Genomic DNA, 19,268 nt, shown 5'->3' with positions numbered 1-19,268 from the left:
TTCTTTGAAATAGCAAAATGATGTGACTTGCAGCAGTCTGTTACATTTTTTCAAGTGATTTTGTTACAGAAAATCCTGTTCCAGCTCCCACCTTGGAGCATTCCTGATTCAGCAGGTCTCCAGGCAAGCAGGGCTCTCGGTTACACTGAGGACCCAGCTCAGCGGAGCAGCCGCGGGCACTGCGCGCTGGGGCGAAGTGTTGTTAATGGTTCCCAAGGCTTTTTTTAACAGTAGGTTTGGCTAACACGGGACAGCCTGAGAACAAGCCCTTGTTAGCCCTCAGCAGCAGGACAAGGCCAGGCACTAGACGCACGGGGAAGCTGGGGCGCCCCGCCATTGACGTCAATGGCAGTGGGGCCCACTGGCCCGCAGGTAGCCGTGGGAAAGGCATCCCCGAGCAAGGCTGCCTGTGCCCTGGCCCCTGGCAGCCTGGGCAGGGTGCCCAGCGGTGCCTGGCCTGCACCCCGTGATGGTGGAGAGGGAATTAGGCTTTGAGGGCCGTGAGGGTGCTGGCTGCTGGAGGTTCGGCATCGCGTCTGATTGTAAAAGCAGGCTGGTTTATTGTTGAACAGCAGCTCTCAGATCATGAGTCCAAGACCTGATTTGAAACTGCAGCCAAGCGTAGTACTGTGGTTGGAGACTTTTTGTTCCTCCACTGAAGTGTTTGGGTTTGTTTGGGCCAGAAGTGTGCCCAGGGCTTGGCTCTGAGTTTCAGGGATCAGTCATAATGGAGACTGTAGCCAGGAGGTGTTTAATTCACTTTAATTCGACTACCTGAACCTCGTTTAAATTAGTGTGAGAAGCAGCAGACACGAGCATCCCTGTCTTGCTCCCCACGGTAAAGCAAGTTCCTAAATACTAAAGCGTGAAGCTGTCAGCATCCCCTCCTGGGGCCAAACCTGCACAGCCGCCTCCTTCCTGCACATTGAGGGAGGTGAGAGACGTTCAAGAAAGAAATGGGCAGGTGAAGGGGGGTGGTGGCTGGGCTCGGCGGGGGCCTGCGCCCGGCCTCTCTCCGCAGAGCCTCCCCACACTCCCTCACCCGCCTCTCCCCCCGCAGCTCCTGGACCTCTTCATGGTGTGGGACTGGTCCACCTACCTGGCTGACTACGGGCAGGCCACCTCCAAGTACCTGCGGGTCAACCCCAGCACGGCCCTCACGCTCCTGGAGAAGTAAGTGCGGGGGCCGGAGCTGCCGGCGCGGGGATGCGAAGCGGCGCCCGAGCCGAGCCGGAGCCGCCGTGCCGGGAGCGGCGGGGCCGGGCCGCGGGAGCAGCCAGCGGCTGCCCGAATTGCCGCTCTAGGAAAGGGACACGCTGAGCTTCGGCCGTGGTGAAGCCGGTGCGAGCGTTCGGCCGGCCTGGCGGGCGGGCAGGGTGAGCAGGGCGCGTTACCGGCAGCACGGTACCAACCTGCTTGTAAAAACCGCATCAAACAAAACACGTTGCGCTTTAAATACGCTTTCTAACAGTGTTTTCTCTCCTCTCCTGCCTACGATGAAAATGTCTTTTGCAGAGTTCATAGAGGGTATGTATCGCCTATATTGTTACAAAATATTGTTTCTGTAACTTACTTAATTTCCCGAATTTCGTTTTTATATCCATTGGTACGGGAAATCAGCAATATAGATGCCCGTTATTGACGGTGAACAAAATTCACCTATTCGCTGAATCTGAGTTTACCATGGAAGCAGATGATACTAACGGGTTTTCTGACTTGCATCTCTCCTAAGGCAATTGGTAGGATCAGGGTCCTGCTGAAGGGGTATTTGCTTAATACTTACAGGTTATTTGTGAAGTAGTATTTGTGGAAATGAACACATTCTGCACTTCTGCATTGCAGAAGCTTAATTTAAGAACACATAGTGAACAGGTTTTGTAATCTTTTAGTTCTTATTAGTAGAAAGATCAAAGGAGTAACAGTAGTAAACTGATCTGAAAAGTCAGATTTTTCCTTTTCAATTTATGTTTCTAATGTGTTTGTCATTTGCTTTTTTATTTCTGTAGAATGAAAGACTCCAGCAAAAAGAACAACATTTTTGCTCAGTTCAGGAAGAATGACCGTGACAAGCAGAAGCTAATAGAGACTGTAGTAAAGCAACTTAGGAGTTTAGTGAATGGTATGTCCCAGCACACATAGGCCTCTTAAATCGACAGTATCTCATCACACCAAGAGGTGTTTCTTACCCACTATTTCTACTAAGCAAATGGTGATACCAGTTAGGACATTTGTTTGACTGAGAAAAGGAAAAATGCAGTAGATAGATTGTACATGTAGTCTTCAACAAACAATTCTTTGTACGTATTTTTAATGGGTCGAATACTATTTTGTATATTGTAAACAAATGGTGAAAAATGAGGTTGTACAATAAAAACCAGCGCAATTGTATTGTACATGGAACTGCTGAACTGTAAATATGTTATTTAAATATCTGCAGATATGTGTCCAAAATTTTGCTCCAAGTAGGAATTATTTGAGAAATGATCCCTTAGTTGCTGTTTTCTAGTTGAATCGTAATTTAAAGTTTTTAAGCTTGAGATACTTGTGTTTCAGATGCCACTTATTGTTTTCCTGCATTAAATGTATATTGGCCCTAAAGTGATTTGACATAATTTTGTATACCAGGTTTTGTAGTCTGGAGGTATGAAAAGAGTCTTCTGATTTTTACCTTTGAAAACTACCCGAGAACTAGACTTGATATCTACTTAGCATTAGGACTTACAGGCTTTGTTCTCCAAAATGGTTTAATCTTGAGGTTGTGAGTGTAAATAACCATTTGATTTCTTTATAATGTGACATGTTGTTTCGTTTTGGTTTTGTTCCTCAGGGTTACTATTTCTAACTGTACTTTTATAAGATCTCGGGTTCTTTATCCCAGGTTGCAGTAAGGAATAGGTTTGCCGCTGTTGTTTTCGTGCCGCATTATGTTAGTTTGCGCTTTCTCCTGCCAGCCCCATCCCAGCGATTGACATTTTGTCCCACTACCGGTCTCTTTGCACTGTCCCCTCCTGGCTATTTTAGACACGAAGAGAATGTCTAACAAATATAAACCAAATGGAACGTGTAAAAATAATGTACATTTTCGCTGTGTTTTTAAGTTATTGACGGTCTAAATACAGTAATATAAACCTCACCCGTATTCCTGTTTAATTTCACACACCGGCACACACCTCGGAGCTGGTTTCGCGGGACCTGTGCTGGTCCAGACTCATTGGTGATTTTCCCCTGGGGAAGGCGGCCGGGGATCCGCGCGGCCCCGACGGCGGGGTGCGGGCCGGGAGCAATGCAGGACCGCCCCGACTGCCGCTGCAGGCCGGGAAGCCGGGGGCGCTGGGGCCTGCGGGGCAGGGCTGGGGCGCTCCCTGGTCGGGAGAGCCCGGGACGGGACTCGCTACCTGGGCAGGCTGGCCCGAGGGGGCGCCGGGAGCTGCCGGCGGGGCGGAGAGGGTACCCCGCTCCCAGGAGCGGCCGTCCCGCCGCCGGCTAGGGGCGCCCCGAGGGGCTGGGCGGGGGCGGGAGGGGGCGCCGGGCCCCCAGCCCCGGGGGCTGCCTCGCCGCCGCCGCCCCGAGCCCCTCGGCCGCTGTCCCCCGCCCTCCCGCGCCAATCACCGCACTTGGCCGCGCTGCTTAAATATGCAGCGGATACGTCATCTCCGAAGGTGGATCGGGCGTAAGTGGCCAATATCTATATAAATGTGGCCGAGGGGCGAACCGGCAGCAGGAGGCGAGCGGGGCCGGGCGGGCAGCAGCCGGCAGGGCCCGTCGCGCAGCGCCCGTAGCCGAGTCGCGGGCGCCGGCCCCCCGTGCCTGACAGCCCGCCCCGTCCCCGCCGCCGGAGGAGGATGCCGGCCGGGCCCTCCTGGCCCGAGGCGGCGGCGCTGGTGCTGCTGGCCCTGGCTCTGCTGGTCACCCTGTGCCGGCACCTGTGGGCGCTGCGCTGGAGCCTCAGCCGGGACCCAGCCAGCGCCCTGCCCCTGCCGAAGGGCTCCATGGGCTGGCCCTTCTTCGGGGAGACTCTGCACTGGCTGCTCCAGGTAAGGCGCCGAGGGACGGGGCGGGGTAGGAAGGGGCTGGCGGGAGCCGCGGGCTGACCCGCAGCTCGTCCCCAGGGCTCCCGCTTCCACAGCTCTCGGCGGGAGCGGTACGGAAATGTCTTCAAGACCCACCTCCTGGGCCGGCCTGTGGTGCGGGTGACAGGCGCTGAGAACATCCGCAAGATCCTGCTGGGTGAGCACACGCTGGTCAGCACGCAGTGGCCCCAAAGCACCCAGATCCTCCTGGGCTCCCATACTCTGCTCAGCTCCACCGGTGACCTGCACCGCCAGCGCCGCAAGGTGAGCCTCACAGCCACCCCGACAGGAAACACAGCCCAGGCCTGTGCCTCGGTGCCATGTGTGCTCCCCCTGCTTTAACTACCTGCCTCTCTTCCCCCTTCTCCTCCTAGATCCTGGCCAGAGTCTTCAGCCGTGCTGCCCTGGAGAGCTACCTGCCACGCATCCAGAAGGTTGTGAGCTGGGAGCTGCGGGGCTGGTGCATGGAGCCAGGCTCTATCGCAGTTTATTCCTCCGCTAAAACCTTAACTTTCCGCATTGCAGCTCGGATTCTGCTGGGGCTCCGCCTGGAGGAAAAGCAGTTCAAGGATCTGGCCAAAACTTTTGAACAGCTGGTGGAGAACCTCTTCTCCCTGCCCCTCAACATACCCTTCAGTGGGCTGCGCAAGGTACTGCCGCCTGCACTGCTCCCTCTGCCCAGGGGCAGGGCCTGGGCCCTGGCAGCACAGATCCCCTGTCCCTAGGCCCACCAAGGGACATTTCTGATGGGCCAGGACATCTGCAACACCCCATTCTAGGTCTGAGGGCTTGGTATCTTACCTACCCTAGTCATTTCCCCTTCTCTCTGCACTTCTCACCTGCTTCTGGCTGGCTTCCAACACTCGTGTGCATTGGCTCCAGCTCATTGTACAGCGTAGGGCTCTTCTCTCTCATCCTGTATGTTGCTTCTGGTGAGTCCATCATGTCTGACCCTATCCCATCTGAACTCATGTCAGCCCATGGCAGAGGCGTCTGTGGGCATAAGCACAAAGACCAGTGGGCACAGCATACCTCAGCTTAGCACCTGCTCTGAAACTCAGGAAGGCTGAGAACTTAAGACTGTCTTATGGTCCTCGGTCTCTTGTAGTCCAGCAGCCCAGAGACATCCCAGGGAGAGGGCCAGTCTCCTCTGCCTCTTTCAACCTGCAGTTTCTTCCCTGCTGCTCTGCCCCTCCTTGCCTGTCCCTCCACATTCCTGCTCTAGTATAGAGCATGGAGTACTATTCTTCCTCTTACACTCCTCCTTTCCTCTGGCTTTGGGTTCTCCACCCTTACCACAGGTGAAGTCTCCTGTCCACTTTAGCCAGGTCTTCCCTCATCTCTTATTTCCACTGTGAGCTCCGCCCTGCTGGATCACCTTAGCCAACCAGTCCCAGTTTTCCCCCAGCCTCCCTGCTACTCTTCATCAAAGCTCTTGTTTTCCCTGTCCAGTTTCCCTTTGCAGGTTTTCACCACAATGAGCTTTCATCCTCCTGCCTTCTTTCAGGTCAGCCAAAGCCTGTCTGGCCTCAGACCAACATCTTCAACTTGCTTTTAAGTTCCCTTGTCTTTCTCCTTGCTCCCTGCCCTGTTTACTTTGTCCAATTTTTTATTTCAAATTTCTGGTCCTTATGGCTTTTTCAGGAGACATTTTTATAGGGAGTCATACAGTGTGACTCCATCCATCCCACTTTGCAAAGGCATTGCTGATCACTTGACTTGCTGAGATCTTACATGAATGTTTTGCTGCACTGAAATGCAGCACACCTGAAGATGAGCTGACTGTGATTAATGTGTCTGTATCCACTATTCCCTTATGAAACCATTCGTGCCTTGCTGTCTGGACTGTTTTCTTGTTACCTTTTCTTGTCCCTTCGAATAAGCTTCTTTTGGACACAACTGTAGATTTTCTCAGTGCAGATGCCTCTGAACTTGGTAGCATGGGTTTACTGTTGTCTTTTCCTCCCAGAGAGTTTCTTGGGACTTGCTGCATTTGATTCACGACAGCAAGGCAGCAGAAGGTGCAGCATTTCCCCCCAGACTGCTGCCTCTCGCAAGGCTCTGGGGCTGGGCAGCAGATTAAACAGTTCTTGCTGTTACAGGTCCTGGGATTAAGGATTGCTACACGTGGGTTTCCCCTGGTCTGTCTAGAGAGGGGGACAGTTCCTAAGGTTCTCCTGAACTGTGTGTGCCTCTCACAGGGAATCAAAGCACGGGACATGCTACATAAGTTTATGGAGAAGGCTATACAGGAAAAACTGCAGAGAAACAATCCAGAAGATCACAGAGATGCTCTGGATTTCCTAATGAACAGTGCCAAGGAGCATGGCAAAGAATTCACCATGCAGGAGCTAAAGGTAAGGAGAACCTCTGCCTTGCAGAGCCACTCCTGACTCGGTGGCTGTTTGAGAGACATGGGCTGAGGGCCAGGAGGAGGCTTGTGGGGAGCCGGGGACCACCCCCAGCTGCTGGCTCCTGCCCCCCTCTTACCTGCAGTGAGGACACCAGCTCCTGCACTCAGCACGCTCTTATGCTCTTGTAGTCTTGTGTCTCTTTGCCATAGAAGGGACCCTTTTAAAAGGGAATGAATGCCCCTTCTGCCTTCCCTCTTGATGGCCACCAGCCTTAGCCTGATGTAGGATGCTGGTGGGGTTATGTGGCTGTGTTAAGGCTCTGCACGTCTCTGCACTCATTAACCTCCAGGACACTCTCTTGGAAATATTCAGAGCTACTTGTGTGCTTCTCAAACACAGCCCAGCACCCAGCCTAGGGCAGGGTGTAGGTCATGTCACTGGACTCCTCAGGGCTGTGAGCCCAGAAATTTCTGAGATGATTAACCAGAATAGGTCTACGGATGCAGCGATGGATTCCAGGCCATTCCCTATCACCTCCTCATTCATCAGATCATGTAGCTTGTGGATTGCTGTGATGAAATGTGATGTATGGCTGTGAACCCAGTAGTCCTTACTGAGCCAAAACCACCAAGTGAATGTGATGAGTATTTTGCCAAAAATCTTGGGGAAAAAATTGTCATTAGTCGTGCATCATTTATAGTTCCAGGTCACTTGGTATCATTGGTGAATGATAGATGACATTGCATTTATATAACAAGTTTTGAAGCAGTTTTGCATGGGTACAGCAGCTGGATATGGTTTTTTAAAGTATTTGAATATAGTTTAAAGGTAGTTTTACTATTTATTTAGGTATTTCAGGATAACTATCCAAAGACTCATGTTTTATAAATATTTTGTAAAAATGCCATCTCTAAATCTAAAATATTTGAAAAACTTTGAGCAACTATTAGATATAATTAGAACCAGTATATATTACTAAATAAATTTTATTATAGTTATTTATTACATTATTTTATCTAACAATGTTTTATTATAATGTGATTTTAAAAATAATTAACAGATTCAAAATGTGATTGATTAAGATTAATTAATCTCTGTTAGTATTCACATGAATATTATGCAAGAATAATTTCACAATCTCTCATCATATCCCTGACTCTGACCACAAATGGAATAAGGAGATATTAAATGTAACATAGATTGAGTGACATGGCAGCGACCTTATAACATATTCATATGTTGTTATTTACCTTCATGGTTAGAAAATTTCCGTATTTAACAAAATTACTTTCAAACTGAACTGCCCATGCTTGCAATTATGGCAATATTCTCCACCCTAATAAAACAGTGGTAGAGGTCTCATTTAATGAAATAGTGTACTTGGATAAAAAGTCCAAAGCTGTGTCAGAGTTGTGGATGTATCTGTCTTTGAGAGACACTCCAGACACTGGCACAAACTAGTCACTAATCTGCTTTTTGTTCAAATGATCTGGAAAGAGAGTTTTCCGAGAAATTTTTTTAAATACACTGTGATTTGTACTGCTGCCAAGAGCTCACCAGGCACCTTGAAATGTAAAGGTCATTAAAAAGATGTTGCTTTGCCAGCAATACTGTTTTAAAATATTTTAAACCTTGGGAAGATTTGAAAAACCCATCCTGTATAATAATGCTGTCACTGGCTGGGTGTAATGCTGCCCCTTCTGCCTCCCAGGACAGGCACAGTACTGGGGAAGAAGTTTGGGGATATCCTGCCTTCCCGTCACTGGTTCTGTTGGCCTTGCAGAGGCAGGGAGAGAAAGTTGTGACAGCAGCTGTGACACAAGTTCTGCAGCAGCACTGTCAGAGGTTGATGCAAAGAGCATAAGGGCTGTTATTTCAAACCTAAGAGCTTGCCCTAAATTCCTTGCATGCTATTGAAATGTCTTGGGGTTTAATTGCATGTGGTGGAACTGAGAGGTTTCTTTTCATCTGTGTCTGCTACCTTGTGAATGTAAAAATTCCTGCTAATGCCTGCAGGAGGTGTGATAGGGGCTGACAGGAATCTGTTGTTCCAGGGGTTTTATTTCAGCTGAAAGATGCCCTTGAGAGCTGCACTTTGGCAAAAGCATCTAGACCAGCCAATATATGGCACTAGGGATGGTAGCTAAGAGTCATCTTTGTTACATTATCCTTAACTTTATCAGATTTGAATCCAAATGCCTTCAGTCTTCAAATGTTCTTCTCTATGTTTGTGGCTTCACCTCTCTAGAACCAGTTATCTCAGAACAATTTAAAGTCCAGACACAGTCATGTGAAAGGAAACTGCTCTGTGTCCCTGAGGGATTTTGCTCTTCTTTGCCCCTGGGCTGGAGCAATTAGTGCTCTGTAATACCGGTCAGGTCCCAGGCCTTCCAGGGGGGCAGTTCCTGGTACTCCTCCCTTTGGCTTCTCCTTGGCTTTTGTCTCTGGCCTCAACACTCCCAGCCCTGTGCTGTGGAGCCACTGGCACCTTCAGATGGTACCGTAGGTTTGAGCATTACGTTTGCTGTCAGAGATGTGTCATGCCATGGGGAACCCTCAACTTTTGGGAAACCATTTGCAAAAGATGGTCAGAGGGTGCTGCAAACACCTGCAGCAACCTGGCGTGTGCTGTTCCATATAGACCCTGCAGACAGTCCCACAAAGGCTGGGAGGCTGGGAGGGGACCCCTGACCTTGGATAAGGCACACATCACAGATTTGACTGTGCTGTGGTCCATGTATCTGAGCTGATTAACTTCCTAACTTGTTATGGATACATCTGCTGTGGAGCTGTTGGGAACTCTGCTGTGCTTCAGACTGTACAGCTTGAAAAGCAAGCAAGTCTGCTGGCTACAGCACTTCCCAGGCTGACCTGCTCTAGTAGAGAGGCCTTTATGCTTTTGACTCTTGCCTTGAGTCCCCTCCCAGGTAAGATCAATCACAACTGGAGATGGATCAAATACAACCCATTTTAGCTGCCAGCACATCTAGAATTTGTGCATAAACCGCTGCCCGGACAGAAAAGTAAAAGGGTGCAGAGGGGAATTGGCAGATGATGATAAAAAGCATAATACTTGAAATGGACTTCACTCGATGTGCTATAATGCATGCTGAAGTGCTGCCTTAAAATTGGTGAATCTTGTGAGGAAAGCTCAGAAGAGCTGGATTGGAGGTAATGCGTACTCATTCCAGCTGTCGTTCTGCAGCAGTCACTTGGCAAGTGGATATCCAGTTCACATAGAAATGCTTTGGTCCCTGCCAACCCAGGATGGGTGTGGGTTTGGGGACAGCAGAGTGGGGGCCTGGGCCCCCTGCATAGGGGCAAAACCTGCAAAAGGTGAGAACAGTCTCAGACACAATCACTTTGAAATGTTATTCAAACTTGTAATTTTCATTCCTCTCCCAGGAATCAGCAATTGAGCTCATATTTGCTGCTTTTTTCACCACGGCTAGCGCTAGCACCTCTCTGATACTCCTGCTATTGAAGCACCCCTCAGTGGTTGAAAAAATAAGGCAGGAGCTGATGTCCCATGAGTTGTACCAGCAGAGTGAGTGCTGCGCTACAGGACCCTGCCTGGACACCCTGGCCATCCAGAGCAGGGACACAGAGAAACCACTTTCTCACCCCATCGCCAACGACATTCACAAGGACCAGAGCCAGCCCCCAGCCCCACTGGAGGAAGATTCCCTCCAGCCCAGTGCCCTGCTGGAGCCCACTGTCCCCCGGAGTACCCCCTGCCCTGACCCCCAGCTCCCGGCACCACCAGGGCAAAGCTGTCACTGCCCCGCAGACATCAGCCTGGAGAAGCTGAGCCGCCTGCGCTACCTGGACTGTGTGATTAAGGAGGTGCTGCGAGTGCTGCCCCCAGTCTCCGGAGGCTACAGGACGGCACTGCAGACTTTTGAGCTCGATGTAAGTGTCTCGCACTCTAGCAGGCTGCTGCCTGCCGTTGTGAGTAAGCCCCCTGTGTCCCGCACAGTGGTGGTGCTCGGCAGTGTAGCTCAAAGGGAAGTGTCACCCAGCAACCTCTGTGGGTCCCAGCTGGGCTGGGGAGAAAAGGAACTGTAGAGCAGCTGGGCAGTGCAGTGGGGCTGTCTGCAGGCACCCTCTGCTCACCCTCCAGCAGCCCAGGTATGTAACAGTCTTCTCTCCCTTCCCCAGGGCTACCAGATCCCCAAAGGCTGGAGCGTCATGTACAGCATCCGTGACACCCATGAGACAGCTGCTGTCTACCAGAGCCCCCCCAGCAGCTTTGACCCAGAGCGCTTCGGTGCCGGCCGGCCAGAGGCTGCAGGCCGGTTCCACTACATCCCCTTCGGTGGAGGGGCACGGAGCTGCATCGGGAAGGAGCTGGCACAGGCCATCCTCAAGCTGCTGGCCATTGAGCTGGTCAGCACGGCCCGCTGGGAGCTGGCCACCCCTGGCTACCCCACCATGCAGACCGTGCCCATCGTGCACCCTGTCGATGACGGGCTGCAGCTCTACTTCCACCCCTTGCAGCCCAGCCAAGGCCACGAGGCCTGAGCCAGTGAGGGGTGCACTGCTCCCCTCAGCCCTGGCGCCGATGCCCCTCCACAGCTGCCAGGAGCAGGGCTCTGCTGCCCCACACTGGGAATGCTACTGGGTCACTCCTGAACAAAACCTTCAAGGTCTTTCTATTTTTCCTCTCCTGGTGTACAGGCTGGTAGGGTGTGCAGGGCGCTGCAGTAGGGTGTCCTGCAGAGTCCCACTCCTGAGCACTGGGGCAAAAGCTGCTGAAGCTGCTGGCAGGGTGCATGCCATGGGGACTCAGTCAGCCCCTGCCCCATACAGGCCCCCAGCTACCAGGGATGGGGAGCAAAACTCCCAAACCCACAGCTAAGATTCCCAGGATTATCTCCTGTAGATGTGTTATAGGAGAGGCAGGACAAACATCCTGCGCACTGTAGCTTTTTAGATGAAAAAAGAGGGAAGGTGGGGGGCTCTGCAGGAAAAGGCGAGCCAGAGTTGCCCAATCCCCAGCATCAACTCTAGCTAGAATAATAGGGTGTAAAGTGGTTTTTATTGTAAATATTTAATCTCATTCATGCACTTCCCATTAGAGCTGGCACAAAGAGGATATATCTCATTCACCCCCTAGTAGTAGCTGTGTATGTTGTGCTTTTGCACTGTGCATCTGCTTGGGGTCTGCCATGAAGCCATCTCTGAGGTCCTGCCAGGATATTCTCCCCAGCCACAGCCTGCCCACGGGATTGGACTTGAAGCAGGGGGAGGGGGCTTTGGGGAACAAATGTTTAGAAAACAGACACTTCTGAATATGTCTGATTTGTGGTAGAAAGTCTCTTGTTCCTGATGATGTCTCCTCAGGACATTCGCTGTTCACAAATGTCCTCTCTGCTGTCCCCCTGCAGAGGGGACGTTTGCAAGGTGACACAGGCCCTGTGGTAGCTGGTTGGCTGGCCAGACTATCACCTCTGTCAGCCCGGCTCTGCCAGGGAAAGGTGTCAGGACAGCAGTTCCATGCATCCATCCAGGGGGTTGTACCCAAGGCTAAACATGGGTACTTAGGGCACCCTTTTAGATGGCTTTTGAGTACCCCTACAGGGTATTTCTCTCCCATGTAAAATAAGATTGAGTCCTGTTGTTTGTGTACTGAGAACAGAGCTGGGCCCAGGTCCTTGATCTACAAAGACATGTTTATACATTTCTTTCAGCTTCACTTCTACTCCCCACTGTCATGCATTCTGTGTGACTGCAGTGGGAAAATAATCCTCCTTGTCCCTCCAAAGCATCCCATGCCTGGTGGTGTTCCTGTGCTCTGTGTGAAGAACCAGCTTGACATGTGATGGCCAAAACATGGCATGAAGACGGCTCCCAGAACCTTTCTGGGGAGGTCTCCAGGCTCCTGAAACTCTATCATCATCCTGCTTCCGTGCTAGAGATGCCTTGCCCTGGCCAATCCCCCTTGCCTGGCCGTGCTGGGGCACTGCAGCAGGGCGTGTGCTGGCATTAACTCCTGGAGGGCTGTGCAGTGACCACCACGCTACCTCGGGCAGAAACCTGGCTCCCAAACATGACAGGTCAAATCTGGAAAAGGTTGAGCTGCAGGGCTGAGTTAAGTGCTATTGGCAAGTCGACCCTGTAAGTGAACCAGGGCCTCTGGTCCTCCTGACCTTGTCCTGAAAGGTGAATCTTTTTGCCTATCAGAGGTGAAATCAGGAGATGGTGGCTGCAAGTGGCAATGACTAACTTTAATTAGCAGGAGCTACTGGCTGACCTGGACCGCAGGCGATTCAGGGGCTCACCGCGGGCAGGACTTGGGCAGGGCTGGGCCTGCAGCGTCCGGCACCCTGTGCAGGAAGGTCAGGGCTCCTCCAGCAGCGCACTTAAAAATTACCCTGAGCGCCAACAAGCCCGCTGAAAAATGTAACATGAATCTAGTTTAAAAAAAAAAAAAAAAAAAAAAAGAAAGAAAGAAACTGATAAACTGATTTTGTTTGCAGATAAACACAAGCATTTACAAATGAAGTGTAATAATTGTTACTTGTAATCAAAGTTTGTTCATATTAGGCTGTTAATTTCTTGACCCCCTTCCAAGATGTTTTTAATTATCCCTTTCACTCTTTACCATTTGATTCTTTTCAAGCCGGTGGCTGGGGAATACACAGCTGGGAAGATAATAAAGCCTTCCTGTGGCAATTATCGGTGCTCAGGCCACCGTATCTCGTTATTTTGATAGACAGTGAACTTGGCGCGGTTGCCGGCCGGGTTCACGCAGATGTCACGGTCCGTGTTGTAGGTCACAAGCAGGTCAGCGCCCGGCAAGGGGAGAGCGCCGGGTCAGGGCGCGGCCGCCGCTCCCGGCCAGCGCCGGCCGGGCCCCGCGGAGCCGGCCGGGGCTGCGGCGAGCCCCGAGGGGCTACCGACCCCGGGGCCGGGGGAGTACCCTCCAGAGTACCCTCCTGGGCAAGGGGCTGAGGAGGCGGGCAGCCTCGCTCCAACAAGGCATCGTAAGAGGAGGGCGGGTCTCGTGTGATGCGTTCGTTGATTGTTAGAAAAATAGTAATTAAAAGCGACGTCTCCCTCTCCCCTACACAGACACACACACACAAAACTTCCAGCATTTATTGAGCTTATGTGGGAACAAGAAAGCAAAAGTAACAGGGAGGGAAAAGATAAAAACCGTAAAGAAAAAAAAAGAAAAGCGTATTGGCAGCAGCCGTGGTCGGCGGAGAGCTCCGCGCCCCGCAGCCGCGGTCCGCGCCGGGCGCCCCTTCCCCAGCGGCCGGCGGCTCCTGCGCGGCACCAGCAGCAGCCCCGGCCAGCGCAGCCCTCCCGTGCCCCGCTCCCGCCGCGCTCCTCCCGTCCGGAGAGCAGCGCCGGTGCCCGCCCGCCAGCACGGAGTCCCTCTGCGCCGCGGCCGCAGGCGGGGTGCCCGGCCGTGCCGAGCGCCTCTTCCCGGCCGCAGCAGCGCCGACGGGATGCCGGAGAGCCTAAGGCGAGGGTGGGCAGTGGATCCCGGGGAGAAGAGCTAGGAATGGCGAGTTTGGTGTTTCCTTTCCGCGCTCACCTTCTTTTTCCTCGGTGACCCGCGCTTGAACCTGCATCGGGAGGCTGAGACGGACTGCTGCCGGCGGCTCCTTCCTCCACGGCCGGCAGAAATACAAGCCGTGCCTTTCGAGGTGAACCAGGGGACAGCGGAGGCTCCTCCGCCGGTGCCCCGGCACAGCTGCGGCTCTGCTCAGGGGGTCTCCGGGCTGCCCCAGCACGGGGGACCGTCGCTCCGGCCGCCCCACGGTCCCGGCCCGGCGTCTCCCGGGTCCGGCCGCTACATCGCCGTTCCCAGCCGGCAGCGGTGGCGGGCGGACGAAAGAGCTCCGCGGAGAGCATCGGCGCCGGGCGGCAGCGCCGCGGGGTAGGTGACTCCGGACAGCCGGACCGCCGGGTGCCGGCGCGGGAATTTCTGGGCGCAACCGCTGGTCTTGAACGAGCATCGGCGACAAATCCGAGGACGAGGAGGCGGTGGTGGCCACCGGCTGTCAGCTGCCGGCAGCGTCCCGCAGCCCACTCGCCGAGCGCGGTGCAGGGTCAGCGAGCCCGGATCCGCTGCCGCCGCCCCCGACAGCACCTTTCCTTCCCCGGCAGCGGTCTGCGGCGGGTAGGATGCACTACGCAAAGCAAATAGTTAAAGATTTCGAGGGGAGGAGCCAGGCCGCAATCCGCAATTAAAGATGAACTTTGGGTGAACTAATTTATCGGACCAAGGTAGGGGTGGGCAGCAACCTGGGAAGGGTATAAAAGGCGGCCCGCGGCGAGCCCAGCCCGCGCACTCAGAGCTCCCGGGGGGCTGGGCGGGCGTCGCTCCCCAGTCATGGGCTTCTCCGCCCTACTCGCCAGCGCCCTGTGCACCTTTCTACTGCCCCTGCTACTCTTTCTGGCTGCCGTCAAGCTCTGGGACCTGTACTGCGTGAGCAGCCGCGACCCCAGCTGCCCGCTCCCGTTGCCCCCGGGCACCATGGGGCTCCCCTTCTTCGGGGAGACGCTGCAGCTGGTGCTGCAGGTAAGGCCAGGCGATGGCGCGGGGAGCGGAGAGGCGCCCCTCTGGAGCCAGAGCTCCTTGGGCCGCAGGGGAGGGAGATGAGCGCCAGCTTTGATGGGCTCCCGTGCCCAGGTGGGAAAGAGCAGCTCTCCCTGCCTCTTCCTCTTATGCTTTCTAAAATTTATTTTATAATTTTCCCGCTCTTATTCCCTGTCTAGAGGCGGAAATTCCTGCAGATGAAACGCAGGAAATACGGCTTCATCTACAAGACTCACCTCTTCGGGCGGCCCACGGTACGGGTGATGGGCGCCGAGAACGTGCGGCACATCCTGCTGGGCGAGCACCGGCTCGTCTCCGTGCAGTGGCCCGCCTCGGTGCGGACCATCCTGGGCTCGGGCTGCCTCTCCAACCTGCACAACGGGCAGCACAAGCACCGCAAAAAGGTACGGGCCGACGGCGGGCGGGGAGCGGGCGCGGTCGCCTCGGGCGCGGCGGCTAAGCCTCTGTCCCGTTCCTCCCCGTCCCCCCGGGCAGGTGATCATGCGTGCCTTCTCCCGGGACGCCCTGCAGCACTACGTGCCCGTCATCCAGGAGGAGGTGAGCGCCTGCCTGGCGCGGTGGCTGGGCGCCGCCGGGCCCTGCCTGCTCGTGTACCCCGAGGTGAAGCGCCTCATGTTTCGCATTGCCATGAGAATCCTGCTGGGCTTCCAGCCCCGCCAGGCCAGCCCCGACGGCGAGCAGCAGCTGGTCGAGGCCTTCGAGGAGATGATCCGTAACCTTTTCTCTCTGCCCATCGATGTGCCGTTCAGTGGGCTCTACCGGGTAAGGCTCACGGCAGGCCAGGAGCAAAGAGGTGTCCCTGCAGCCACGGGGTAACTGCGGGGCAGGGACGGCAGCACTGTCTAAGACCCAAACTGCTCTCCCTCCTGCTTGGTCAGGGCTTGAGGGCACGCAACATCATCCACGCCAAGATCGAGGAGAACATCCGTGCCAAGATGGCCCGCAAGGAGCCTGAGGGTGGCTACAAGGATGCGCTGCAGCTGCTGATGGAACACACACAGGGTAATGGCGAGCAGCTCAACATGCAGGTAAGGTTCCCTAGGACCAGATTAATCTCTTTCTCTCAAGCCCTCTAAGAACATCACACTTACCTTGTGGGGACAAAAAGGAAGAGCAGGAGATGCTCTCTCTTACCCCATGAAATAAACCAGCTAGTGTTGAGCACTAGGGTGCAGAGGCTGTAGTCAGGGTGTTGGATGGGGAGACATGTCCACAGGGAACATAAGCACCACCAACCACCTCCATCCAGACCCCTGAGTGTCTGTTCCAGTTTGGGAATGATGTGCAGCATTGCAGTGGTTGAGTGGGCCTGGTAGAGATGGTGTGTACAAGGCCTGGTTTATGCCTCTTCTATCCTTTGTGTAAGGAGCTGAAGGAGTCTGCCACAGAGCTGCTGTTTGGGGGCCATGAAACCACTGCTAGTGCTGCCACGTCGCTGATTGCCTTCTTAGGGCTCCACCATGAAGTCCTGCAGAAAGTGAGGAAAGAGCTGCAGGTCAAGGTTTGTGTCTTCCCAGAGGCATTTCACAGGAGGGGGCAGTGGGAGGAAGGTACCCACAGGACAGGTATCCCAGACAGGGCTCCCTTTGACCCAGGTGGTGCCCTACATTTAGGAGTGGCAGGAAAATACTGCTTGTAGCTGAGGGGCAGCTGCTTTGCAGTGCCAGGAGCCCTGGCTGCGTGGTTCATGAATGTCATGGCAGCATTTTCCTTCCTAGGGGTTACTGTGCAGTTCCAACCAAGAGAAGCAGCTGGATATGGAGGTCTTGGAGCAGCTGAAGTACACAGGCTGTGTCATCAAAGAGACCCTCAGGCTGAGCCCGCCTGTTCCCGGAGGATTTCGGATTGCACTCAAGACCCTTGAGCTAAATGTAAGCAAGGTTTGGGCACAACTTCTCAGGGCAGCTGCAAAGTATTTTGTGTTCATGCAGCCTGTCTGCCTTAGAGTGACCTGCAGGAAGCCAGGAGGGGAGGTGGGGTGCACTGATGTGTCCTGTTCTGTCACTTCACATTATTTAACACACAGCAAGGTGCTCCACATGCTTTCTGTTCTTTTTTATAGGGCTACCAAATCCCTAAGGGTTGGAATGTTATTTACAGTATCTGTGATACACATGATGTGGCAGACCTTTTTACCAACAAGGAAGAATTTAACCCAGATCGCTTCATGTCTCCATCTCCAGAGGATTCCTCTAGGTTCAGTTTCATTCCTTTTGGTGGGGGCTTGAGGAGCTGCGTGGGCAAAGAGTTTGCAAAAGTCCTTCTAAAAATATTTACAGTGGAGTTGGCTCGGAGCTGTGACTGGCAGCTGCTGAATGGACCTCCTACAATGAAAACGGGCCCCATAGTGTACCCTGTGGACAATCTGCCTACCAAATTCATAGGTTTCAGTGGCCAAATCTGAGAGCTCAACATTCGCCTCCAAATGGATTTCTATATAGCATTTAATATGTACATAGTAACTTTTATAGTAACAAAGGCCTTTAAATATTTAAATCTTGTAAATGTACAATAGTTATTTATGTCTAAGTATTTCAAGAGGCTATGATATTTTTCCCCCCAAGCACTACAATTATGGGTCTCTGATTCATAATTAGATAATGTTATTTCTATAGAAATAAGTCTCCCCCTATTTAAAAATATCATTGAGAGCTGGCCAGCTAAGCATTTGAAGACATTTCAGGGTGGTGCATGTGTAAGAAATATTGAAAAGCATTCAAAACAATGGTAACTAGCTACTCATCCAAATTACCTGAAATGGTTATTGTTTGAGAATGTTTTCAGTATTATTTGTGTCTAGATTGTATGTTTAATGTGTGAATTTTAAGTCTGATAATAAAGTTTATTTTTGATGATCCTCTGTATGAAGATCTGTGTGTATGCTAGAGAGTAATTTAATGGATGTGGCTCTAGGGTTTGGATGTAAAGCCAGATCTACTTCTGTGAATGAGGTATTTGCTATTCTTGTGTTCATAACTCCTCCCTCCTTCACGTGTAGTTGCTTGTGCATAGTTAATTGTTATAAATTTTAGCTGTAAATGCAAGAACAGTACAAAACCACATGCTTGCTGAAAACTGCATGGAGTGATGGCAACTGCTACAGGTCTCCTTATCAAACACATCCTGTTGAGCCGCAGTAAATAAGAAAGAAAAGGAAAGCAGAATAATGTCACATAAGTCTTTCTCTGGGGCAAGTTGAGGAAAAAAATCCATAAATGTCCTCTCCTCCCATATCAGTGCTGACCTGTGTAAACACACTGCTTGTTCTGTGTTGAGCTTGCTGGCTATGAATCTTTACTTACGAAGGTGTCTCTTATCAGCTGGTAGAGCAAATAAAATCTGCTTATTTCTCCTTGAAATGCAACAGCTCTGACTAGGTGAGAGATAGACAATGCGTTTGGTTTAAGAACTTCTTTCCTGGAATTCAGCAAAGTGAAAACTAAAAGGCAGGCACTAATGTTAATTGATTAACAGAGAATCAACTGTTGAGATGCAATTCCCCAGGGGTGTGTAAGCAGGGCAGATAAAATGCCCTAGGCATGACCCCTATTTTGACGTAACCATAAGGGGTTTTGTGGCCACCCCAGCTTACTACACCTATTAGTCTTCCCTCAAAAGTCAAACAACATAGGCTGGCTCTATAAACATCTACAAAGTAAACCAACGTAATTCAGTGTCATGAGCGCTTGTAGCACCATATAGAATAATTAAATTTTTTGTTTACTTCTGTAAAACAGTCACTTTTTTATTATGTTCTCCCAAGATCAAAATTAAGGACAAAGCTAAGTTCCACAAAATAGCTGCAGGTGCTTAATAGCATCTATGAGGTTTGGAATTTTTGAAAGGGGTGTCTCTATAATGCATTTGATATGTTTCCAGCTAGCATTTTAAACATGGGGGCTTCTAACACATGGCTTTAGATACAGCCTACATATGAGCATCACTATCAAGAATTTTGTGTATTCAATTTTTGTAGCCCCAAAATGTATTATTTTTAATTGCACCTGAGTGTTCTTGACAATGCTTAAAATCTTAAATATTTTTCCCTGTGCAAACTTCTTGTACCATTATGTTTCTCAGGGACTTGACAGTTTAAGACCCCTTTATTACCAATGCAGTAGTGGAAAATCACAAACCTTGATCCTGATTTGGAGGTGATCTGGAGTCTGGAGAACAGCAGGACTCTTGTCTCGGTATTCTTTACTAGCATTTACTTCTGTAACATCAAAACATTCTCCAAATCCAAATAGATGTCAATATTCTTTA

At 51.9% G+C, this 19,268-nt stretch overlaps 3 protein-coding genes across 8 annotated transcripts in view; all 3 read left to right on the top strand.

Moving 5' to 3' along the window:
- EXOC6 (exocyst complex component 6) overlaps nt 1–3,133 on the top strand; it is an 87,943-nt gene extending 84,810 nt beyond the window's left edge. For all 4 annotated transcript variants that reach the window (XM_038139966.1, XM_038139964.1, XM_038139963.1 and 1 more), the window contains 3 exons: nt 1,061–1,173; nt 1,516–1,527; nt 2,007–3,133. In XM_038139966.1, coding sequence (XP_037995894.1) covers nt 1,061–1,173; nt 1,516–1,527; nt 2,007–2,139 — 258 coding nt within the window. In that variant the 3' untranslated portion in view covers nt 2,140–3,133. The remainder of the gene's footprint in view (nt 1–1,060; nt 1,174–1,515; nt 1,528–2,006) is intronic.
- A 139-nt stretch (nt 3,134–3,272) lies between these two features.
- On the top strand, nt 3,273–13,345 carry LOC119702261 (cytochrome P450 26C1). The gene is made up of 6 exons (XM_038139972.1): nt 3,273–4,034; nt 4,110–4,334; nt 4,445–4,720; nt 6,272–6,427; nt 9,830–10,336; nt 10,586–13,345. The coding sequence occupies exons 1-6, from the start codon at nt 3,843–3,845 to the stop codon at nt 10,946–10,948; spliced, it is 1,719 nt and encodes a 572-aa protein (XP_037995900.1). The 5' UTR covers nt 3,273–3,842; the 3' UTR covers nt 10,949–13,345.
- A 171-nt stretch (nt 13,346–13,516) lies between these two features.
- Nucleotides 13,517–17,857, top strand: LOC119702259 (cytochrome P450 26A1). Of its 3 annotated transcripts, none has more exons than XM_038139970.1 (7): nt 13,517–14,318; nt 15,161–15,385; nt 15,477–15,764; nt 15,881–16,030; nt 16,369–16,503; nt 16,721–16,873; nt 17,065–17,857. In XM_038139970.1, exons 2-7 carry the CDS (start codon nt 15,179–15,181, stop codon nt 17,404–17,406), a joined length of 1,275 nt encoding a protein of 424 aa, XP_037995898.1. In that variant the 5' UTR covers nt 13,517–14,318; nt 15,161–15,178; the 3' UTR covers nt 17,407–17,857. The 3 variants fall into 3 exon arrangements, with proteins under 3 accessions (XP_037995898.1, XP_037995897.1, XP_037995896.1); XM_038139969.1 differs by having other exon boundaries at nt 13,517–14,561; XM_038139968.1 differs by lacking the exon at nt 13,517–14,318 and adding an exon at nt 14,581–14,963.
- Nucleotides 17,858–19,268: the final 1,411 nt, after the last annotated feature.

The sequence above is a fragment of the Motacilla alba genome, chromosome 6 (assembly GCF_015832195.1).
Source record: "Motacilla alba alba isolate MOTALB_02 chromosome 6, Motacilla_alba_V1.0_pri, whole genome shotgun sequence".
Taxonomy (NCBI): Eukaryota; Metazoa; Chordata; class Aves; order Passeriformes; family Motacillidae; genus Motacilla; species Motacilla alba.
Note: the sequence above shows the minus strand (reverse complement) of the source record. Positions and strands in the feature narration are given on the sequence as shown.

Coding starts and splice junctions, on each gene's coding strand:
- LOC119702259 (XM_038139968.1), top strand. CDS start 14,775: ATGGGCTTCTCCGCCCTACTCGCCAGCGCCCTGTGCACCTTTCTACTG. Junction 14,964..15,160: donor CGCTGCAGCTGGTGCTGCAG/GTAAGGCCAGGC, acceptor TTCCCTGTCTAG/AGGCGGAAATTCCTGCAGAT. Junction 16,031..16,368: donor GCGAGCAGCTCAACATGCAG/GTAAGGTTCCCT, acceptor CCTTTGTGTAAG/GAGCTGAAGGAGTCTGCCAC.
- LOC119702261 (XM_038139972.1), top strand. CDS start 3,843: ATGCCGGCCGGGCCCTCCTGGCCCGAGGCGGCGGCGCTGGTGCTGCTG. Junction 4,721..6,271: donor CCTTCAGTGGGCTGCGCAAG/GTACTGCCGCCT, acceptor TGCCTCTCACAG/GGAATCAAAGCACGGGACAT. Junction 10,337..10,585: donor TGCAGACTTTTGAGCTCGAT/GTAAGTGTCTCG, acceptor TCCCTTCCCCAG/GGCTACCAGATCCCCAAAGG.